General features: G+C 39.6%; 1 protein-coding gene across 1 annotated transcript in view; it reads right to left on the minus strand.

Moving 5' to 3' along the window:
* LOC119430816 (LIM domain containing preferred translocation partner in lipoma) overlaps positions 1-20545 on the minus strand; it is a 267474-nt gene that overhangs the window by 133372 nt on the left and 113557 nt on the right. Inside the window, exons 5-6 of the mRNA XM_037698297.1 lie at positions 17988-18091; positions 3148-3270 (exon numbers count right to left, since the gene is read on the minus strand). Coding sequence (XP_037554225.1) covers positions 3148-3270; positions 17988-18091 — 227 coding nt within the window. The remainder of the gene's footprint in view (positions 1-3147; positions 3271-17987; positions 18092-20545) is intronic.

Here is a 20545-nt window from a genome sequence, read left to right on the forward strand (position 1 = left end):
GACTCCAGTCAGCCAACAGGTGAAAAGGAGGAACCCAGACCCAGACCAGTGGTCATTCCATATGTTGAGGGAGTATCAGAGAAACTGAGACGTTTATTGTCCAAACATAACGTCCCAGTGGCTTTTAAACCCCAAAATACATTACGGCAAAGACTGGTTCATCCCAAAGATCCAGTCCCCCGGCACAAACAGAGTAATGTTGTGTATGCTGTTCAGTGTCAGGAGGGCTGTGATCAGTCTTACATCGGGGAAACTAAACAGCCACTGGCCAAAAGGATGGCCCAGCACAGAAGATCAACATCATCAGGCCAGGTCTCTGCGGTCTACACTCATCTCCAGGCCAGCGGTCACTCTTTCAAGGATGAAGATGTTCACATCCTGGACAGAGAGGAACGATGGTTTGAGAGAGGAGTAAAGGAGGCCATCTTTGTGAAAAGAAATCGTCCATCATTAAACAGGGGTGGAGGCCTCCGGGTTCACCTGTCCCCCTCTTACAATGCTGTGATTGCTAGTATCACTCAGCCCTCTGTGAATAGTAAACAGCCATCAGTGTGCTAATGATCCATTGTTAGGCTGATGGTCCTCCATCATGCAAACAACTAGTTCTGGATGTAACCAACAAACTGGTTGATCCTCTATGAGAAGGTGCCATTTATAAGACTGAGTTTGTTGAATCTCCTCAGACTGAAGAAGACTTTTGGATAAGATGAAACATTTCAACAATAAGAATCCGTCCAGAGGACCTGACTCAACCTAGTTAGATTTATCTACCTGGATTACTGAGCAGCATCAGGATATAACTGTTGCAGTCATTTACTACTATTTTTATTAGAAAAAGCAAAAGAAACATTGGGATCACTCATTTGAGGAAAATATTTTGTAATCTCTGTAATTTGCAGTTTTAAACCAAACATTTGCATCAGATTAAATCTGCTAACTAGTTAAATAATGTAGATCACAATAACTTCTTGTAACAAACACACGCATGCACACACATAAAAACACTGGTAAAATGATTATCGCTCAGAGTTTGTCTTTCAACATTGGACGATAACCAAAATTTAAGTTTTAGTTCTGCTTAAAAACACATATTACATAACCACAACTAGAGACAATATCAGTTTGTAAACAGAGCCAGCAGTTAAAAACAGAATTTTAAAGTTGAAATAGTTTTACGTTTAGTCACAAATGGAGAGATAATGAAATCTGTATGTGGGGGAACTCCCGCTGGTTGTTTCCTCAAGGTGTTAAAGTGTGTGAAAAACAGTGCCATCAAAATGCTGTCCAACCAGCACAAGCCACAGTTGAAGGCATGCCACTTGCACCACATTCATATTTCAGACATGTGCACCATACCTGAGCATGACCACATTCTCAAGAAACAAGTAATACTGTACCTCCTTGAGCTTGTTCTTCACTACAAACCAATCAGGTAACAGCTAATTCCCACATTTAAGTGAACTTGTATGACCTGCAGTCATTGTGAGAAGTAAAAACCTTTTTAACAAGATTACCAAATATGGCACATTATATGCCTGTCAGCAAACTATTACACAGCAATATAGCAATTTATAGCAATGGCTCGGACAAGCAAAGACATTATATAACATCTGGCCTTGATTTGTGACCTTGACCTTAGAGCTGGGGTGATAAAAAAGATCATGTTACACTCTGTGTAGTGGTGGTACACACATGTACCAAGCTTTGTTAAATTACCTTGAACTGATCAGACGTTATGGCCAGGACAAGAAAACCTTGGATTGTGACCGATTTGAGACCTTGGCTTTAGAGCAGGGGCGGTGAAAAGTGTGTGTGACTCTCCTTCTCCCGATGATGCGTAAGTGTATGAAGGTTCGTTAAATTATCTTGAGCGGATCAGAAGTTGTGGGCGAAAAAAAGAAAAGTTTATATCCATACGAATAGACAGACGGAGACTATACCATATTAAGTTAGACTTTCGACAAGTGTAAAGCCATCCTGACTAGGGCTGAACAATTAATTGCATTTGCAATAATATCGCAATGTGATAAAACGAGACTTTATAATCGCAAAGGCTGCAATTTGACTGGTCACTGATCTGGTTACGTGACTTGCGAGTGAGCGGAGCGGAGCAGAGCAGGGAGTGAGAGAAGTCAACACTGCACTTTAACCGGTTGTACATTGGTGTCAGGCTCGACACAAGCCGACACGTCTGAAAGTTTGGTGCCAAAGAGGCAGCACGTCCGTTGTTTGGAATTATTTTGGCTATAAAAGAGAAGACGCTGAGCAACATGTATTGTGCAGAACCTGCCTTGCTGCTGCTGCTACCTCCCGAGGTAACACCACAAATCTTTATCAACACTTAAAAAACACCACAAAGCCATTTATGATGGTTACATGACTAGAATACCAACGACCAGTGCTTCAACTTAAAGTAAGCAAAGTACCAGATGACAAGGATCACTGACCGAACTATTTGAAGGTATTACTCTGTATGAGCATAATTCGAAACGGCACGTGAAAATAACTCGAGCAATAACAGAGTTCATAGTGAAAGACATGATGCCCATTAATACAGTGACCACGCCTGGGTTTACGGCTTTGGTAAACACAGTGGATAAGCGGTACAGAATGCTCTCACGCACACATTTTAGCCAAGTCGCAATCCTGGAGCTATAAAAAAATGCAGAAACAGAGTTGCAGCGGAGCTGAAAACAGCTGAAACAGATTGATTTATTGCTTGTGTTCATTGAAAAATACGTGAGAAGAAGACATAGAAAAATAATCGCATATTAAATTGCAATCGCAATATTGAGGTAAAAAAAATCGCAATGAGAAAATTTTCCAAAACCGTTCAGCCCTAGTCTTGACACATACGATTTGTAACTGGAAAAAAGGTGCCTTTTCTTTTTACCATGACCATTTCTGACCCTAACAAAGCAAACTTAAATAAAACTAAAGCTTTAATGTCTTTAAGCCTGATCAGGCTGAGTGAGGTCAGGCATAAAGGTATCAGTTTATTTCTCATTAAAGAAACACCTGCTATTAAGTGAAAGCAGTGGAGTAAGAAGGTGCAATAATTAATGTTTAAGAATGTAAAGAACTGTTTGGTTACTCTGCAGCACTGTATATAAACACATTATATTTTATGGAGGTCTGGTGATCTACCTGTGCACTCCGGGGCTTGTAGGGTGAGCTGCTCTCCAGGTCTTCCAAGATGCTGGTGAGTGAGTCGATCTCTGCATCCAGACTGGAGCGCCTCTCTTCCAGGGTCTTCTCAGGTCCTTTAATCTAGAAGAAAACATCAAAGACAGTGGATTTAGTGGATATCCATACCGCGTCACGTTTTACACATTATGCAGTGTTTTTTTTCCTAAACGTTTTTCGTGTCCTTTACATTTTTAAGAATGCTGTTGTTCTCTTATATAAAGCATTCTGTTGTTTACAACCTTTACAACCCCATCGTAAAGGTTTGATTGATGTAGAGCTGCTGAAATACTGTCCTTCCAATGAGTTCTTCCATCTCTGAAGTCAGCAGTTCTGTTACAGTGAGCATGGAGTATCACTCTGCCACAACAACGGATCTTAGTGGATCATGTAAGTGTGCTAGACGATTGCTAAATAATCTATTTCTTTTTGGATATTTTGTGAAGGCAGCGACTAGGACAGCAACAAGTCTAAACTAATTTCCTCAAGGGTACAAAAAGATTTATTGTACCATATTATAATGAACTATAATGAATTGTATCTTATTGTTGTTCTTTCTGCTGCTCCCTTCAGCAGGGGTCGCCACGGTGAGCAAATCTGAATGGAATATTTGGTCATTGTTTTTCCCTGAATGCTGTTCCTCCAGTCACTCTCTCACTCACACCTAGGGACAATTTAAAGTTACCAAACTAACATGCACGTTTTTGGTCAGTGGGAGGAAACTGGAGTACCCAGAGAAAACCCACGCATGCACGGAGAGAACATGCAAACTCCACCCAGGAAGGCTCCCAGCCAGGATTCGATACAGCAAAACTTCTTGCTGAGAGGGGGCAGCTCTACCAACCGTGCCACCCTTATTTTTCTTGTCCTTTTAATTAACTCACATTAAAACAAAACAACAAATATTACATCCAACTTCTTAGTATGTTGTTGTAGTATTCCATAGCACTTGACTTTCTACATTCAATAGTGCCGAGCTAAACCACCCTCTGAAGAACACAAGAAAGGAAAGTTAGCTTTAGAGGGTTAAATGGCCTTTACAAGATGCTCTACATTTAATGTCAGAACTTCAACAATAACGAGTCGCTCTGCCTCTGTTCTGCTCAAAGACATTCTCCCCTGAGACTTTCCACACTTAAACTTAGGATTACAGTTTTCTAAGTTCACATTCCACCTTGACCTCAGACAATCCTTTTGAAAGCTGCACATCAATAGCAGAGACTTCTCAGGAAGAAGTGCAGTGAGAAATAAGAAGTGTATTGTTTGAAAGGCAGTGTTCAGGACACGGTGAACTATTCACCTCCTCCACGTTTCTCACTTAAAGAAACTGGCCCACATGACACGATTTAAATGATTGTGTTGTTATTCACCTCCTGCTTTTTTTTCCTGCTTTCAGATTTAGACACCCTCCCCCCCAAAAATACTTATTCAGAATCTCATCAAGGAGGATTTTAAATAAAACTGGATAAAGTGCATTTCCTGCTAAATGCAGTGTGAATGCTTACTGTTGAATGAGTGTTGCTCAAAGCTGCTGAAGAAGTTGAAACCAGCTTGGAAAGGTTTCACTGATTAATTGTTAATGGGAGTGGAATTTGAACAGATGACATTTGCTGAAAGCATAAAAATAAAGCAGAAAACAGGAGAGAAATGGCAGAAATGTGTAGAAAAAGCTGAGCAGGGCAGGAATGTAGCAGAAATTAGCAGAATAAGCTGAAATTGGCAGAGGCGCTGCTACAAAAACCCCTGAAATGAACTAAAACAAGTAGAAGCTGAAAAGTTGAAATTAGCAGAAAGAGGCTGAAACTGTCAGCCTTATTGTCATGGAAACAAGATAATTTTATTTCTTCATTTCTTATTACAGTAGTCCCTCGCAACTTCACGGTTCGACTTTTGCGAACTCGCTCTGTTGCGGTTTTTCAAAGTAAGTTTGGACATGACACACAGTTGGCTGATTGATAGATGAGCCACACAATCAGCATGGATTTTTATTTAAAATAAATTATTTAGCACCTGTGTGAAGCCTACAGGTGCAGGGAGAAGAATGTCATCTACGCTCTGCCGCTTAGAAGTGGGCGTGGCCGAGAGCACCGGCAGGTGGCAGTGAAATTTGAGATAATTGCATGCTGTGCTCATTTAGAGCGTTGTGGGTTTAGAATTTTTCTTTAGAATATTGCAAGAGTGTGGGTAGGGTTGAAAACTAGGGTTGAGACTTCAATGATGTTGATTTGTGTTCTCTTTATCCCTCTCTCTCTCCTCTATTCCTATCTCCTTCTTTACATTTTAACCCTTCTCTCACTTTTCTGCTTTATCTTCTTTGTTTTTCGTCCCCGTGTCCATTACATCTGGAACAAACCCAAAGCATATTCTAATAAAATTTAATTTATATATCAAGTGGAACATTAATGCCAGCCATAATGCTCTGCTTGTGAAAGTAAATATGTTGGTCATCACTTTGACACTCAGACAATAATTCTGTGTCACAATGCCGGACAGGACAAGGGGGAAAAAAAAAAAGAGAGATTCCCAAAACAATCAGTTGTAGACTTCATCAGATTTATTACAAAGCTTTGGAGAACAGCCAGCAATCACAGAAGATCAATGCACTGACACGTACAAACTTATGAATGCCTTCGCCTATCTGAGGTTCTGACCCATTCTGAACTTCCTAAAATAATTTGTTAGTTTACAGAATCATCCAGGTGCCAGCCTTTCCCCCCTCACTCTGTTGTGCTGTCCCAGCTGCACACAGTGAAATGTCAGGGTGTTGGTTGTGGGAGATGAAACACTTCTCAAAGACTTGGAAAACATGTCTCTGTATCATATCAATATCATATCTATCAAATTTTGAAGATAATTAAAAATGATTGCTTGCTGTCTCCGTACTGATCGGTCACATCAAGACTGATTATTAACTATAGTAAGGATCATTGAACATTTTAATATAATTCACAATAACAGTAAAAAAGCAGAGCACAAATACACATTGCCTCAACATATATAATGCGTACAAGCAAATAAGGCAAAAATTAGCTAGAAAAATGGCTTAAGTTAGATGAAAAGCAGAAAAGAGTTTAATTTAACATAAAGTGGTTGAAACTAGCATAAAAAAAAATCTAAAATTAGCTGAACAAGAACAAAAGCTTAAATGAGCAGTAAAAAGTTATAAAAAGTGCAAAGTGTTTGAAGGATGTGGAGAGCTCCATTCATTTTCCATGAGGAAAACGTGGCTGAAAAAGATACATTTTTAAAATGTAAAAATTGCGCAAATACCAAAAGTCACAGCAGGAGTGTCCTGAATGAGCTGAATGTTTTGATACAGTATTCCCTCACTTATCGCGGGGGTTATATTCCAGACACTCCCACGATTTGTGAAAATCCACGAAGTAGGGATGTTATATTTATTTTAGTATATATATATATATATATATATATATATATATTAGGAATGCGCGATATATACGGTACACGGTAGAAACGATACAAATTTAGCCAACGATAGAGATCTGTCTTCTACTGGCTAACCGCAGTAATGCTGTGTATGAAGTAAAATCAGAGTTGTCAGTTTAATCGTTACTTTTGTTTGTTGAAAACTGTGCATAAGTGGTGTTCAAGGGTAAAATCAGAGCTGTCAGATTTAATCATTACTTTTTTTGAGCTGAAAACTGCGAAAGTGGCATTAAAGTATTTTCTTCGAGAGCTAAGTAGCGATGCTACAAGCTAACTACAGCCGGATTGCCGTAGTGTTGCCGTATTCTGACGAATGTGCAAAACGCTGTGTTCTGTTGAAAGGTTTTTTTTTTTTTCATCGAAAGTTAAAGTAAGCGTTGGTCAGCTTTAGAGAAACCTGCTCTCTAATCTGTGAAAAGAACGCTGTGTTGTGTTTTACTGCGAGACCCTCTGGTCAAAGCCACAGACTCATTTTGTGTCAGCTCTCCATTAAAGCAGAAGGAGTCGCCCTCTAGAGGTTTGGAGGGTGAAGTGTTTCAGTGTAAAATGCTGCTCTGTTGCTGTTCATTTATAAAGTGAGAAGAATGGAAACTGTTAAGAGTTAACAACATATTTTTTGGTTTAAAACATATGGCTAAAACTACATTTGACATCTTTTGCACTGTTTTGAACTACAAGAAAGAAGCCTAATACTTGATTTGTTTATTATTTAAAAACTCTCTGGACTTAGCAGTGGAATTTTCTTAATTCAAAATATATGATGGCAAAAGGACACCCTATGCTTTTTTTTTTTAGCAAATTTTATACAAAAACATATCGCGATATATATCGTTATCGCCACCCTTCACAATACATATCGTGATATGAATTTTATGCCATATCGCACATTCCTAATATATATATATATATATATATATATATATATATATATATATATATATATATATATATAAAGGTTTTATAAACCCTTCCTACACTCTTGCAATGTTCTTAGCAATGTTCTAAACTCTCTAAATGCTCTAAAAGTGCAGGCAGACTGATGCTATGGTTATTGAGCCAATCAGTACCCAGGGGCAGACTGGCCATCGGGAGCACTGGGACATTTCCCAATGGCCTGGCCTGCTCAGTGATTGCCGAGGGGGACTAACGGCTTGGTTCGAGTTGCGATTATTTTAATAAACAATCCATGCCGCTCACTCTGGTATACTCACTGAAGCCCTCACAGCATTGATGGGGAAAGACAGACGCCGCCCCCTCCTTTCTCTTTCTGAGCTGTCTGTCACAACAGAGAAGACACACAAAAGGCAGGCACGCAGCCTGTTTTGTGTCTCTGTTCTGCTGTGACTGACAGCATCAGAAGGAGAAAGGAGGCGGCTCCTCGGCAATCACTGAGTGGGCCAGGCCACCGGGAAATGTCCTGGTACTCCCGATGGCCAGTCTGCCCCTCAACACAATGCTCTGGTTGGTCGTCTTCCATCAATCAGCCAATCGTGTATTGTGTACAATCTTAGGTTGAAAACCCGAGAAAGAGTATTCCACGAAGGTCGAACCACAACGTATCGAGGGACCACTGTACATGAATTGTTGAAATTGAGCAAAAATTGTGGAACAAGTCGCACACTGAAAAACGTACAGAAGAAAAATGGATCTCAATAATGTGAATCCTTTAGAAACATTCATACAAAAATCTAATTTATAAAGTTATATACTGATTTGTTTTACTTAATTCCATTCAACTATTCTGTTATTCTGCAATAACTTGGATTACGAGCGGAGACAACTGCACACTGATTTATTTATTCATCTACACTTCTCTGTTTTGCCTCTGAGAAAAATACTATCATATCATGTGAAAAAACACAAAATATTTAAGCAAAAGAGACAAAAAAAAACAGCTACAAAGAAATGTGGAAAACATTTAAAGTGACGTGACCATTAGTGGCAGGGTTTTCTACAGAATTCTCTGGGATTTCTCTGTGAAATGACAGATGTATTTTTAGGCTTCTGAACTACGCAGCAAGTGCAAGAAGACTTCTTGCAATTGCCTGCAGGGTCTTTTTGAGTTGGTTGGATCAATGACTGCTTCTTATTCTAATGTTATGTGTTTGGATAACCTGTCACAATCTATTAGAGGCAGTACTTGCCTCCATTTGCAGCGAAGCAGCTCCTTAAAAACATCTAAGGCAGCGGGGGAGCAGGGGTAAACAAAGCAACACACTAATGGCTTCTCTCGAATCAACAAAGGGGAAAGAAATAAAAACAGTCAAATGTGTTTAACGGTGAAAACGAGGATGATGAAAGGAAGTATTGCAGTCTTTGAGGTGCGTAGGAAATTTCCACGTTGAGCTTCGCAACGTGGACAACAGCCAGGATGAGAGATTTGTCTTTCTCTCCCTGTGAAAGATTCATCTTTTATATGTCATAATCCAGACATCTCTCTCTCTGCCCGGGTGATGAAGAGCATATTTTTGCCTTCTCCCGAGTTAAATATGTTTAATCTCTGCTTTACTCATTCAGCACATAGAATTTTCTCACTGAAGCTAAGAGAGATGACTTTATGATTGATATCTGCCTCATTTGCTCAGTTGTGTCAAACAGTTGAAACGCTGTGCCCTGGCTACAGGGCATATAATTAAAATACCAGGATTGCATTAATGAATCAACTTCCTGACCAAAATCCCTTTATAGACAGAGAAATAAAAGATATAAGTAAAAGATAAAAACACACATGCATTTTAAAGTTAAAACCTCAATTCAGAAAATGTAAAAACATGACAGGCCAAAAAAAACTTTTGGGGGGGGACCTTATTAAACATTTGTTCATGCATTTTGTCCAAAAACGTTTAACAAAGCAAGTTGAGATCAGTATAATCTGTCTATAATGTTGCCAATTCTTCTAACAAAAATAAGTTTGGTGATAAAATTAGCAAAAATTTCTCACATTAGTCAGAAGACCATACAAATTGAAATATATCCATCCATCCACCCATCCACCCATTATCCTCCACTTGTTCTGACATCAGGTCACGGGGACAGCCACTTGAGCAGGGAGGCCAGACATCTCTCTCCACAGCCTCTTCCAGCTCTCCTGGGAGGACCCCAAGGTGTTCCCAGGCCAACTGAGAGACGTAGTCTTTCCAGTGTCATGGGTCTTCTCCGGGGTCTCCCAGTTGGACATGCCTAAAGCACCTCCCTAGGGAGGTGCCCAGGGAGCATCCTTACCAGATGCCTGAACCACCTCAGCTGGCTCCTCTCGATGTGAAGGAGCAGCGGTTCTACTCCGAGTCTCTCCTGAGAACTGAACTTCTCACCCTGTCTCTAAGGGAGAGTCCAGCTACCCTGCAGAGGAAACTCATTTCAACCTCCTGTATCCACGTTCTCGTTCTTTCTGTCACTACCCAGAGTTCAGTGGTGTAGATGAAGGAAGGAACGTAGACTAACCAGTAAACAGAGAGCTTTGCCTTACAGCTCAGCTCCCTCTTCACCACAACAGACCGGCACAGAGTCCACAGTAATGCAGACACTACACCAATCAATCTGTCAATCTCAAGCTCCATTCTTCCCTCACTCATGAACAAAACCCTGAGATACATGAACATACTTAAAAAAACTAAAACTGGATCTGACAAGGTTGAGTCAGGTCCCCTGGATGGATCCTTCAGATGACCTGACTCAGCCTTGTCAGGTTCATCTACCTGGATTATTGAGCATCCTTTCAGGATAAAACAACTGGACTTTTACTCTGAAGCTGAAGACGTTTCGCTTCCCATCTGGAAGGCTTTATTAATTCTAAAAGTTTGAAAGTTAGAGGCCTCCATCTCTGTTTTTGTTAATGACTATTATTTTCATTAGAACTTGCACTCATCCAGTTAATGTTCAAATTATTACACTATTCTTTGGTATCTGCATAAAGACTTTAATAATATGAAACTCCAGAACTCAAACTGCCTTTTAATTTACAAATGTGTCTGCTTGTCTCCAACCCATGCAGCATTTCTACTAAAGGCACTTGAAACGTGTTAAATAAAAGGAGTTTGCATCTGAACAGACAGATCCAAGTCCTCAGTCTTTTTTATTTTATCTTATGAACATTATGAACATTTTGTGACCCTCTTCTTACTCTATCCTGGAATTTTTATGCACAATCATGTGTTTTACTGTTAACGTCTTGCTGAAAAACAAAAACTTGATGTTGTTGAAAATAATGTCTGAAGGCATACATAACGATGAGAACAGACAAAACCTCAATACCCTCATCACTTTTTATCATTACCATTTCTTCTTATTTTATTATTACAATATTGTTAATGTCTGCTCTTATTCACCTTTATTATAGCCTCTGTCCCAAACTTTGTATATTCCATCACTGCCATTGCTCATCAAATTTACCATAGACTATAAAAACACAAGGCGTCCATTGTCAAATAAATGTGCTATTATCAGTCTCGTGTGATTATTAGCTTATTACCAGCATATAAATGAGACAACAGTTATACAACATCCATTAAACAACATCTGGGGGGAATTAAATCCTACTTGTCTTCAGGACACTAGCATCAGTTTTGTTTTTTGTTTTTTTACCAAGATTTTACTTTTAAAATAAACGTATTTACTTAAAAAAGAAATATACTGAGTTTTTAATCCTCCCACCTCTTATTTCAATAAATGCTTCATGAGAAATATGAAAAATTCCAAACCAGTTCATTTAAGAATAAAGTTGTTTTTTTGTTTTTTTACCAACATCCTGCTGAAAACCACACCACACAATGTTCCCAATTGAATATTTTTAAGGGGAATTTACTGAAGTACAATTCATTAGGAAAAAAATGTGTTTATCAAAGTTGGAAGGCTTGTGAACATTTCTTTAGGAAAGAAGTTGAACTCTTGGACGGGTCGTGTCCTAAAATGCTACAGAATACTTTTGAAAAATAAATAAACATGATGGTAAACGCTCTGAACAAACTGTTTTTGTTTTGTTTTTTAACTAGAAATATATATATTTTTCTCTTACAAAGAAAATCTGTTTTCTCAGTTGTCACGAAAATTCTGTTTTCTTTGTATACTTTTCAGTTCAATACGGGGTTGAATAGTTTCACTGTGTTCTGTTTTAATAGCATCCAAACTATTTTTAAAGAAAAGAACTGCAAGGTAACCTTGTGTTACCTTAGTTTAATGCCTCATACTTGTTGAACAGATGTTACAAAAACAAAGAATAAAGAAAATAAGCAGATCATTACACATGTGTAATAAAAACACAGTTGACTTGATAAAAATTACAGTAATTCAGTGGAGCTTTGAGGATTTGCTGAAACGTTCATACAGATTTTAGTAATGGGAGTAAATTTTGTTGACACTACGCTGCATTCCAAACTGCTCGTGTGTCTCTGAGCGCTGCCTGTCTTACAATGCAGCAACGCTGTGGGCTGGCTCAACTCCCAAATTTCTTCCATAGAAGAAAACCTGGAGATGAAGAAGTGTCCTTCCACAGCACTGTCAAAAGTCTGTCGTTCACGTCAAAGTAAATATATGCAGACTGTAATTAAATCAGTTCTATGTTTGCTATAAAACAATAAATAACTAGCATTCCTTAAAGAAATGCATATCTCCTCCCCACACAGTAAAAATAGAGCCTTGTAAATTTGTGGTACACTTATGTATGTGTATGTATGTATATTTACATGTACATACTGTATGCATGTGTATGTACTGTATGTATATGTATGCTTAGATGTATATGTATTAAAGTTGCATTCGGGCCCAAAAATCCGACCCAACCCAGCCCCAGCCCATATCCATCATTTCCGGATCCCACCCCAACCGACGAATTAACAATATTTAAAGGTCTGAACCAGAAAAAACGTCCAATATTTTTAAATAAACTTTGACTACTTATACAGATATTAACGGTTGGTGGACGCGCGTGGTTAAGGGGGCAGAAGATCGAAGCTGAGGGGGTGTTTGTCCTTTCATGGCCGTCAAAAGTGCATTAAATCCCTGCTTCTGCATTATTCAGACATGGACCCTGCTCTGACATGTCTGCTTTGGGATCTCACCTGGTTGGGTCATCTGCCGCATGCGGCTGGTGATTGTATGGAAAGCCATGTTGCCATATAATTGGATCGTCAGCCGCTCACATCTGCTGACACAATCAAAACCCCGACACCAACCCGATCCGCCCATATTGTCATTGCCCGCCCCAAATTCAGGTTGGGCCAGGCCAGGCTTCGGGCCTGGGTTAGAAATGACAGTGTATGCATGTGTGTATATATCTATATCTATCTATCTATCTATCTATCTATCTATCTATCTATCTATCTATATATATATATATATATATATATATATATATATATATATATATATGTATATAATAGATAGATATAGATATATAGATAGATATAGATATATAGATAAACAGTAGTGCCTTGCTACTTCGTGGTTCGTTTATTGCGGACTCACTCTATCGTGGTTTTTCAACATAAGATTGGACATGACACACAACTGGCTAATTGATGGATGAGCTGCACGATCGGCATGATTTTTTCATTTTAAATGAATTATTTTAAATTATTTAGCATCTGCTGCACATTTGTGCAGCCCAGAGCATGTGCATGAGCTTCCTCCTGCAGCTTTGTGAAGCCCTCATGGCAGGATAAACTTCCTGCTGTAGCTGCTCAGAAGTTAACCATGCAGAGCAGAGAAGTGGGCGTGGCCAAGAGCGCTTACAGGTGGCAAAGAGCAGAGGACGCAGAGAGCTGAAATCATGACGTGCTGTGCTCTTTTAGAGCATTTAGAGTTTAGAAACATTGTTCAGAATATTGCAAGAGTGTGGGATGGGTTTAAAATTATATATATATATCTATATATCCATCTATATATATATATATATATATATATAGATATATATATATATACATATACATATAATAAAATAAACTACTACTACTTGTACTACTATTCCTCATTTATCGTCGGGGACCCGTACCCTGAAGCTCCATGATAAGTGAAAAACTGCGAAGTAGGATAGTAATATAAGTAGTAAGTAATAGTTTATTTATATATATATATATATATATATATATACACATATATATACATATACATATATATACACATATACATATATATACATAAACATATACATATATATACATAAACATATATATATATACACATATACATATATATACATATGTATATGTATATATATGTAGGCGTTTTAAACCCTTCCCACACTCTTGCAATATTCTAAATGTTTCTAAACTCACTAAAAGCGCACAGAATATCATAATATCATGATCTCAGCTCTCTCCCTCCGCTGCACTCTGTCACCTGCCAGCAGTGTTGGCCACGCCCACTTCTCCACTGCAGAGCTGACATATGACATGCTGCATAAGAACCTCGAGACAGTGATCCACGCCTTCATAACATCTAGGCTTGATTACTGCAATTCACTTCTGTTTGGAATCAGTCAGTCCTCCATTGCTCGTCTACAACTGGTCCAAAATGCTGCAGCCCGATTTTTAACTGGTACAGGCTATAGAGAGCACATCACGCCAGTTTTGGCCTCCCTGCACTGGCTACCCATTCACCTTCGGATCCATTTCAAAATTCTCATGTATGTTTTTAAATCACTGAACAGTTCCGCCCCATCCTATCTCACTGATCTTCTGCAGCCATATGTCCCACCGCGCTCTCTGAGGTCAGCAGACCAGATGCTTCTCTCAGTCCCAGAAACCCGTCGTAAGCTCAGAGGTGACAGGGCTTTCTCTGTTGCAGGTCCACGACTGTGGAATGAGTTGCCACTGAGTGTCCGGCAGGCTCCCACACTCTCAGTCTTTAAGTCTCGCTTGAAGACCCACTTCTATTCGCTTGCCTTTAACACGGTGTGATTTGTTTTGGTCTGGTCTGTTCTCTACTCTGTTGGCCATTTTAGTTAGCTTCTGCTGCTATTTGTATCTGTATTTCTATTTTATGTTTTCCTGTCCGCTGTGCATGTTTGTGTTCTTTTGTACAGCACTTTGGTTGGCCTTGTTGCTGTTTTAAGTGCTATATAAATAAATTGGTATGGTATGGTATGGTATAAAGAACCTTCTGTTTGGGAACATTCGATGACAACACATAGCACTTTTTTATGTGGGGAGGATATACTGGTGGGAGTGTCTGGGGGTTGTCCCCCAGATAATTTTGAGTAAAATAGATGCCATTTCCTGCATTCTGATGTATTTTAATGGGTTGTTAACCATCGACAATGACCTACATAAGTAAACACTTGATTCAATAACTATTTATCAACAGCTCTCCTTGTGTGAATAGAGCACATTCGGCTTCTCTCACCCATCATAATGCAACACCGCACCACAACCCCCACCAACAACTGCTGGTACTAACATAGCGCTAAGTTAGTCGCGTGCAATACAGAAGTGCTAGCTGAGATGATACAGACGTAGCGCTCCGCTTGTCTCAGGCACCCTAACCACTGGTCAAAAGCTGACGGCACTAACTAAGCTTGCGTGCAAGACAGAGGTGTTGTCCTTCCCCAGTGAGCGCCCTGCCAAGTCATGTGACCTCAAGGAAACACTGCATGCAGTGTGTTGAGTTGTTGCAGGTAACCAGAAAAACTCAGAGTGGTTTGAGTATTCTCCTATTAATCAATTGGGATGGATTTGTTAATGTAGCAATAGAAACAGCACTGAGTGAACTAATACAGTATTTCATGGTAAATGTGGGGGTCCAAATGAACATTTTTTTAATGTGAGGGGGAAACGTCCCCTTCACATATAATTGTTGCAACGCCTATTCACCCGCCCCATCTTACGAGAGAGGACATAGTTACAGATGTTTTGGTTAAACTTTGTAAATATTGTTACAAGTGACCTACAGTTTTCACAGATTGTGTGATGTGTTGGCACTTAAAGCATATGTTGAGTTTGACGCTCAGTTACTACCACTTCAAAATATACCTGCTAAGGATGCTAAGGATTATTGTGCTGCACTTTTCTTAGACCTGTCTAAAGCTTTTGACACTGTGGATCATAACATCTTGTGTCATAAACTCTCAGAAATCGGTTTTTCAGATCACACCATTGGTTGGTTCTCTAACTATCTTTCAGACCGGAGGCAATGTGTTCCAACATAATGGTACTTCCTCCAGTTATTTAACAGTCAACAATGGTGTACCACAAGGCTCAGTCTTAGGACCCACCCTCTTTACAATCTACATACATAATGTAGGTAAAAACATCCCTAATGCATCCATACATTTCTATGCTGATGACACAGTTGTTTATTGTCGAGCTAAAACTGTTGCTAAGGCTTTCCAGCTTTTGAAATCTGCATTCAACATCATCCAGACTGATTTGTTTCGCCTCAAACTTGTCCTAAATGCCGACAAAACCAAAGGGATGCTTTTTTCAAATAGGAAGTTGGTCCCAGCAGTTCTTCCTCCGATTTTATCCTCAAATGGTGTCCCCACTGAGTTTGTTGATTCCTATAAATATTTGGGTATCTTGGTCGACTCACATCTCTCTTTTAAGCTCCATGTGGAAAACTTGATAAAGAAACTGAAAGTTAAACTGGGTTTCTTTTTCAGAAACAGATCCTGTCTAACCCTGAATGCTAGAAAACACCTTGTATCTGTGACTTTCCTTCCCTCCATTGATTACGGTGATATTATTTACATGAACGCTCCTACAAGAACCCTGCAGATGTTGGATGCTGTCTATCATGGTGCACTAAGATTCATAACTGGCTGTGATTATCGTACCCACCACTGCACCCTGTATCCACTGGTTAACTGGACATCATTAACTTCACGCAGACTCTCTCACTGGTACATTTTCATCTTTAAATCACTTCTTGGTCTGTTGCCTTCATACATCTCCTCCTTCATGTCTCTGCGTGAGTGCAGTTACAGCGTGCGCTCTCAGGACATTATTACCTGCAGTGGTCCCTCAGTGAGGACTGAACTAGACAAAAGGTCCTTCTCCTACTCCGCTCCTGTTTCCTGGAATATCTTACAAAAGGATTTGAAGCTCTCGACCTTGATCTCTCTAAGTGTCTTTAAGAATCTGTTGAACACCTGGCAGGGTCCAATGCAGACATGTTCCTGTTTTTAGTTTTCTACATTTGTCTTGGAATCTAGCTGTTTTTTTATTTTTTTATTTTTTTATTTTTTTATTTATTTTTGTTTTGTTTGTTACCTTTTCCTTTTAGCCATCCTATTTGTTAAATAAAAAAATAATAAAATTAAAAAAAAAACCTGCAGTATGACTTTTTATAACTGTTTATTGTTGTTGCTGTTGTCCATTGTTGTCATCTTTCTTTGTTGAAATCAGGTCTCTCTTGTAAATGAGTCCTCGAGGCTCAATGGGATTTACCTGTAGAAATAAAGGTTGATTGATTGATACCTCAGTATCTGAAAGTGTGAGTAAATTGTTGGCATTTTGTGTTTGTCAAAGTATCAACTGTGGCAGTCATCTTGATTTGGGTTGACTCTATAAGTTAATAAGTAGTTGAGTTTATCAATGATTATCGTCTGAGTTTCATAACATATGTCCATGAGGTATTTTGCTAACAGACAAACATGGTTGATGCCAAGAGTTGATACCAAAGGTTTCAGCAAATAAATGGGACAGTGTGTAGCACTGAGTGTTTGTGTTGTGACGACTCAGCTACAATCACGCCATATTTTAGTTAAATATCTGTGAAGTTGGCTGAAGTTTAGCCGTATTTGGGTTCGCTACGGTTGCTTTGTTTTGGTGGCCATCTTGAATCAGGCTGACTCCAAATGTGAATCAGTTGTAGATGTATGCCCAGTGATTATTTTCTGAGAGTGTCATTAAAATGTGTCCAGTGATCTTGCCAACAGACACATGAACAAACACACACAGAGCACAGCATAAAAACGCTGCCCTTGGTGGTGTGTGATAAAGATAGTGAGGCAATTTGTATTTAAAATGTTATTTAGATTAACAAAAGATGTTTACTTAGGACAGAAAACTTGTCAAATCCAGATAGGAGTAGGTTTATTTATTTCCTGCTTCTACTGAACAAAGGAATGTGAAGCACTTGCAGAGGTCAAGAGCTGGGAGAGTCAGAGCGCTGCAGCCACATTTCCCAGAGGGCCAAATGCCTGTGGGTGCTGTGAGGCAAAGATACATGACTGAGCTGCACCAATAGGTGTCATCCATCCTCCCATCCCTCCCTCCCTCTCTGGCCTAGAGTATCTGTAGTTGGCTGCAGCTCAAATGGAGTCCTGCTGGACTCAGAACACGGGCCTGGAGCCGTGCTCAGAGCGGCAGACTCTTTGACTTACTGACAGGCAGGAACATTTATACAGCAGCTCCTCTCACCTGGTATTCGTACAAGTTGTCCAGCGGCAGAGGCGGGAAGGAAGCAGGCAATGATGGGAAACCAGTTGACTCTTCAGCAGGTGGCGGAGGGGGAGGGTAGTCCGCTGGGATAAAGAAACACACCACAAAAAAAAGCTTAATAAATACTTCCCCTTTTCTCTGCAGCCAAACTGTCACAATTGGAACAGAACAGACTCTGCACTGCTGAACAAGCACACACGAGATACATGTTTTATTGAAACAAGTAGTGCTGCAGGTGCACAGAACAAAACAGATTCTGGGATAAAGATGACCAAGTACCTCCTACAGATCCCACAATGCTCTGCGTAGTCACAGTTAACGTTCAGTTTGTGATAAACTATGAAACTACAGAACAAAATAAAATAAAATCCTGCAGAGTGACAAGTTTATCACCAGCAGACAGAACTGGTTCGAATTAAAAGTAAAAACTAAACAAATTACAGTAACTTCTAATTTCTTAAAAATATTCAAAAAAATAAACCAGAAATCATGAGTCATATTATTACTTGTAAAAAATAAAAGAGTATATTGACCGCCACCTTTTATGTCACGGTTTGAAACCAAGATCTTATGTTGATGCAGATGGAGTTATTCAACTTCATGCAGTTTCATGAGATGTTACATTACCTCATCAAATGTTTTCTGTCAGTTTGCTTTAGTTTCACTATTTTTGTGTTGGCTCGTGTAAATCACCTAAGGCAGCCATCTTTAATGTACCTGTCTCCAAAAGTCCATCACGTAGATGCATCCAGTAATTACCTTCTGCAACTTCCATTAAAATTTGACCAGTGGTTTATGAGACATTTTATTACAAAAACATTTTCACTGCACCTTCAGCTGTCGGCAGCAGGCGACAAGACTCACATTCCTGATTACTTAGCTGGAAACGTGGCAGCTTATATTTCAACACTGAAGTGCGCCATCATCTCTGCAAAGAACTGAGAAATCACCATTAACGGCTCAATTAATTGATTCATCTTAATGTGCGAGAACCGTTATCTTTCTCGGGCTGTAAAATCAAATCAGACGTTTTCAAAGAGGTCATGCAGTTATTAGAGAGAAGAGGAGGAGACGGAGGAGACAAAGCAGTGCACGTCAATGGACTGACACACATAATTGCAGCAATTTGGTTAACTAAGAAGTACTAATCTGGAATAAGCAAGAGTGTTTTGTCCCCCTGTGAGATTGAAAATGTAAATGTTGTGTTCCAAACGGAGAGACTAGGTGTTGGCTCTGCCAGAGGAAGAGAAACAAGCCAAATGTGTAGTTCTGAAGTCCCACACTAATCCAAGGATTGCATCCTGCCACATGTTTCAGACAGGATAAGGAGTTTGGTGCCAAATTAAATTCTGATTCAGCTCCTCTTGGCGCAGGACTTAGACGGAATCATTTGACCGTGTACTTCTAAGTACCAAACCAGACATGAGCTTTGCAAATTAAAGGCTTTTTATGGGACGGGATGGGAATTCGTTCCAACGTGAAGGCTTTCATGAGTCCCGCTCAGAAATTCCATTTGCTTTCTGTGGCTTTTTATCTGTTTTCATTAGAATCTAATTGATGTCATCAGAGTGGTTTATCCTAGGCGGATGATCAAATTAATTAAGAGCAAGTTTTCAACTGCCTTGACGAAACACGACGCGGTTCGGACCGGACGCGTCCCTAGCATCAGTGCAGCGGAGACGACGTGAGCGCCACATTAAACACTCTCGCTGGGCTTTAGTGAGCATTCACATGTTATTCTTTTTATACTGACCTTGTGACCTCCAGAAATCTCTGGAGCAGAACGACTCCTTTGAGGAGAAAACAGGAGACTTGGCTCTTGATAACAAGCTCTTCCCAACGGACCCCCACCCTTTCCAGAGACCACAAGTCACGTTACTTATGGCTTACAGGGAATTAAAACATCTAGTTTCATGTACATTTCTTTCAGACAAGCTTTGGTTTAATCATTTCATGGGGAAAAATGGAGCTGTAAATGTTTCAGAGCTGCAGGTTTCATTGAAAAGGTCCAACAGTTCTGTACGTGGAACAGACTCAGAACTGAAGCAGGGCTCAATCCCCATCTTTGATGAAAGCTTCTTTCTGGGTTTGTCAACAGTGTTTTCCTAGCGCTCCATTTCGTGCCAGGTATTTAGGACTAGAACATGCTCATTGCTGGTGTCGTGTGTATTCCCTGCAGCATCTTAAAGACATTTTCTCTCCAACAACTGCGCTCAACCTTGAAGTTGTTTGTTGGCAATTCAGGGTCAGCACGTGGCTTAATAGAAGCCTTGCATTTTGAATCATCAGCATGAGATATTCTGACTCGTTGTCATAATTATTCATTCTATAAAAGGCATCGCTCGTCTTCAAAACAGAGCTCAGTGATATCGATTCAGAACTGACACTGCAACCGATGCAACCGATGCAAACATGCGACGTCAAGTAAAAAGAAACAAACGCAGTATTCTACAAGTTTTTACTGAAAAGAAAAGCCTTGAAGGAAATGGTCCGACCGCTATAACTCAGCCTCTTCATCTTTATCTGACATCAATTTT

This window comes from Nematolebias whitei, chromosome 3 (genome assembly GCF_014905685.2).
Source record: "Nematolebias whitei isolate Nwh7 chromosome 3, NemWhi1, whole genome shotgun sequence".
Taxonomy (NCBI): domain Eukaryota; kingdom Metazoa; phylum Chordata; class Actinopteri; order Cyprinodontiformes; family Rivulidae; genus Nematolebias; species Nematolebias whitei.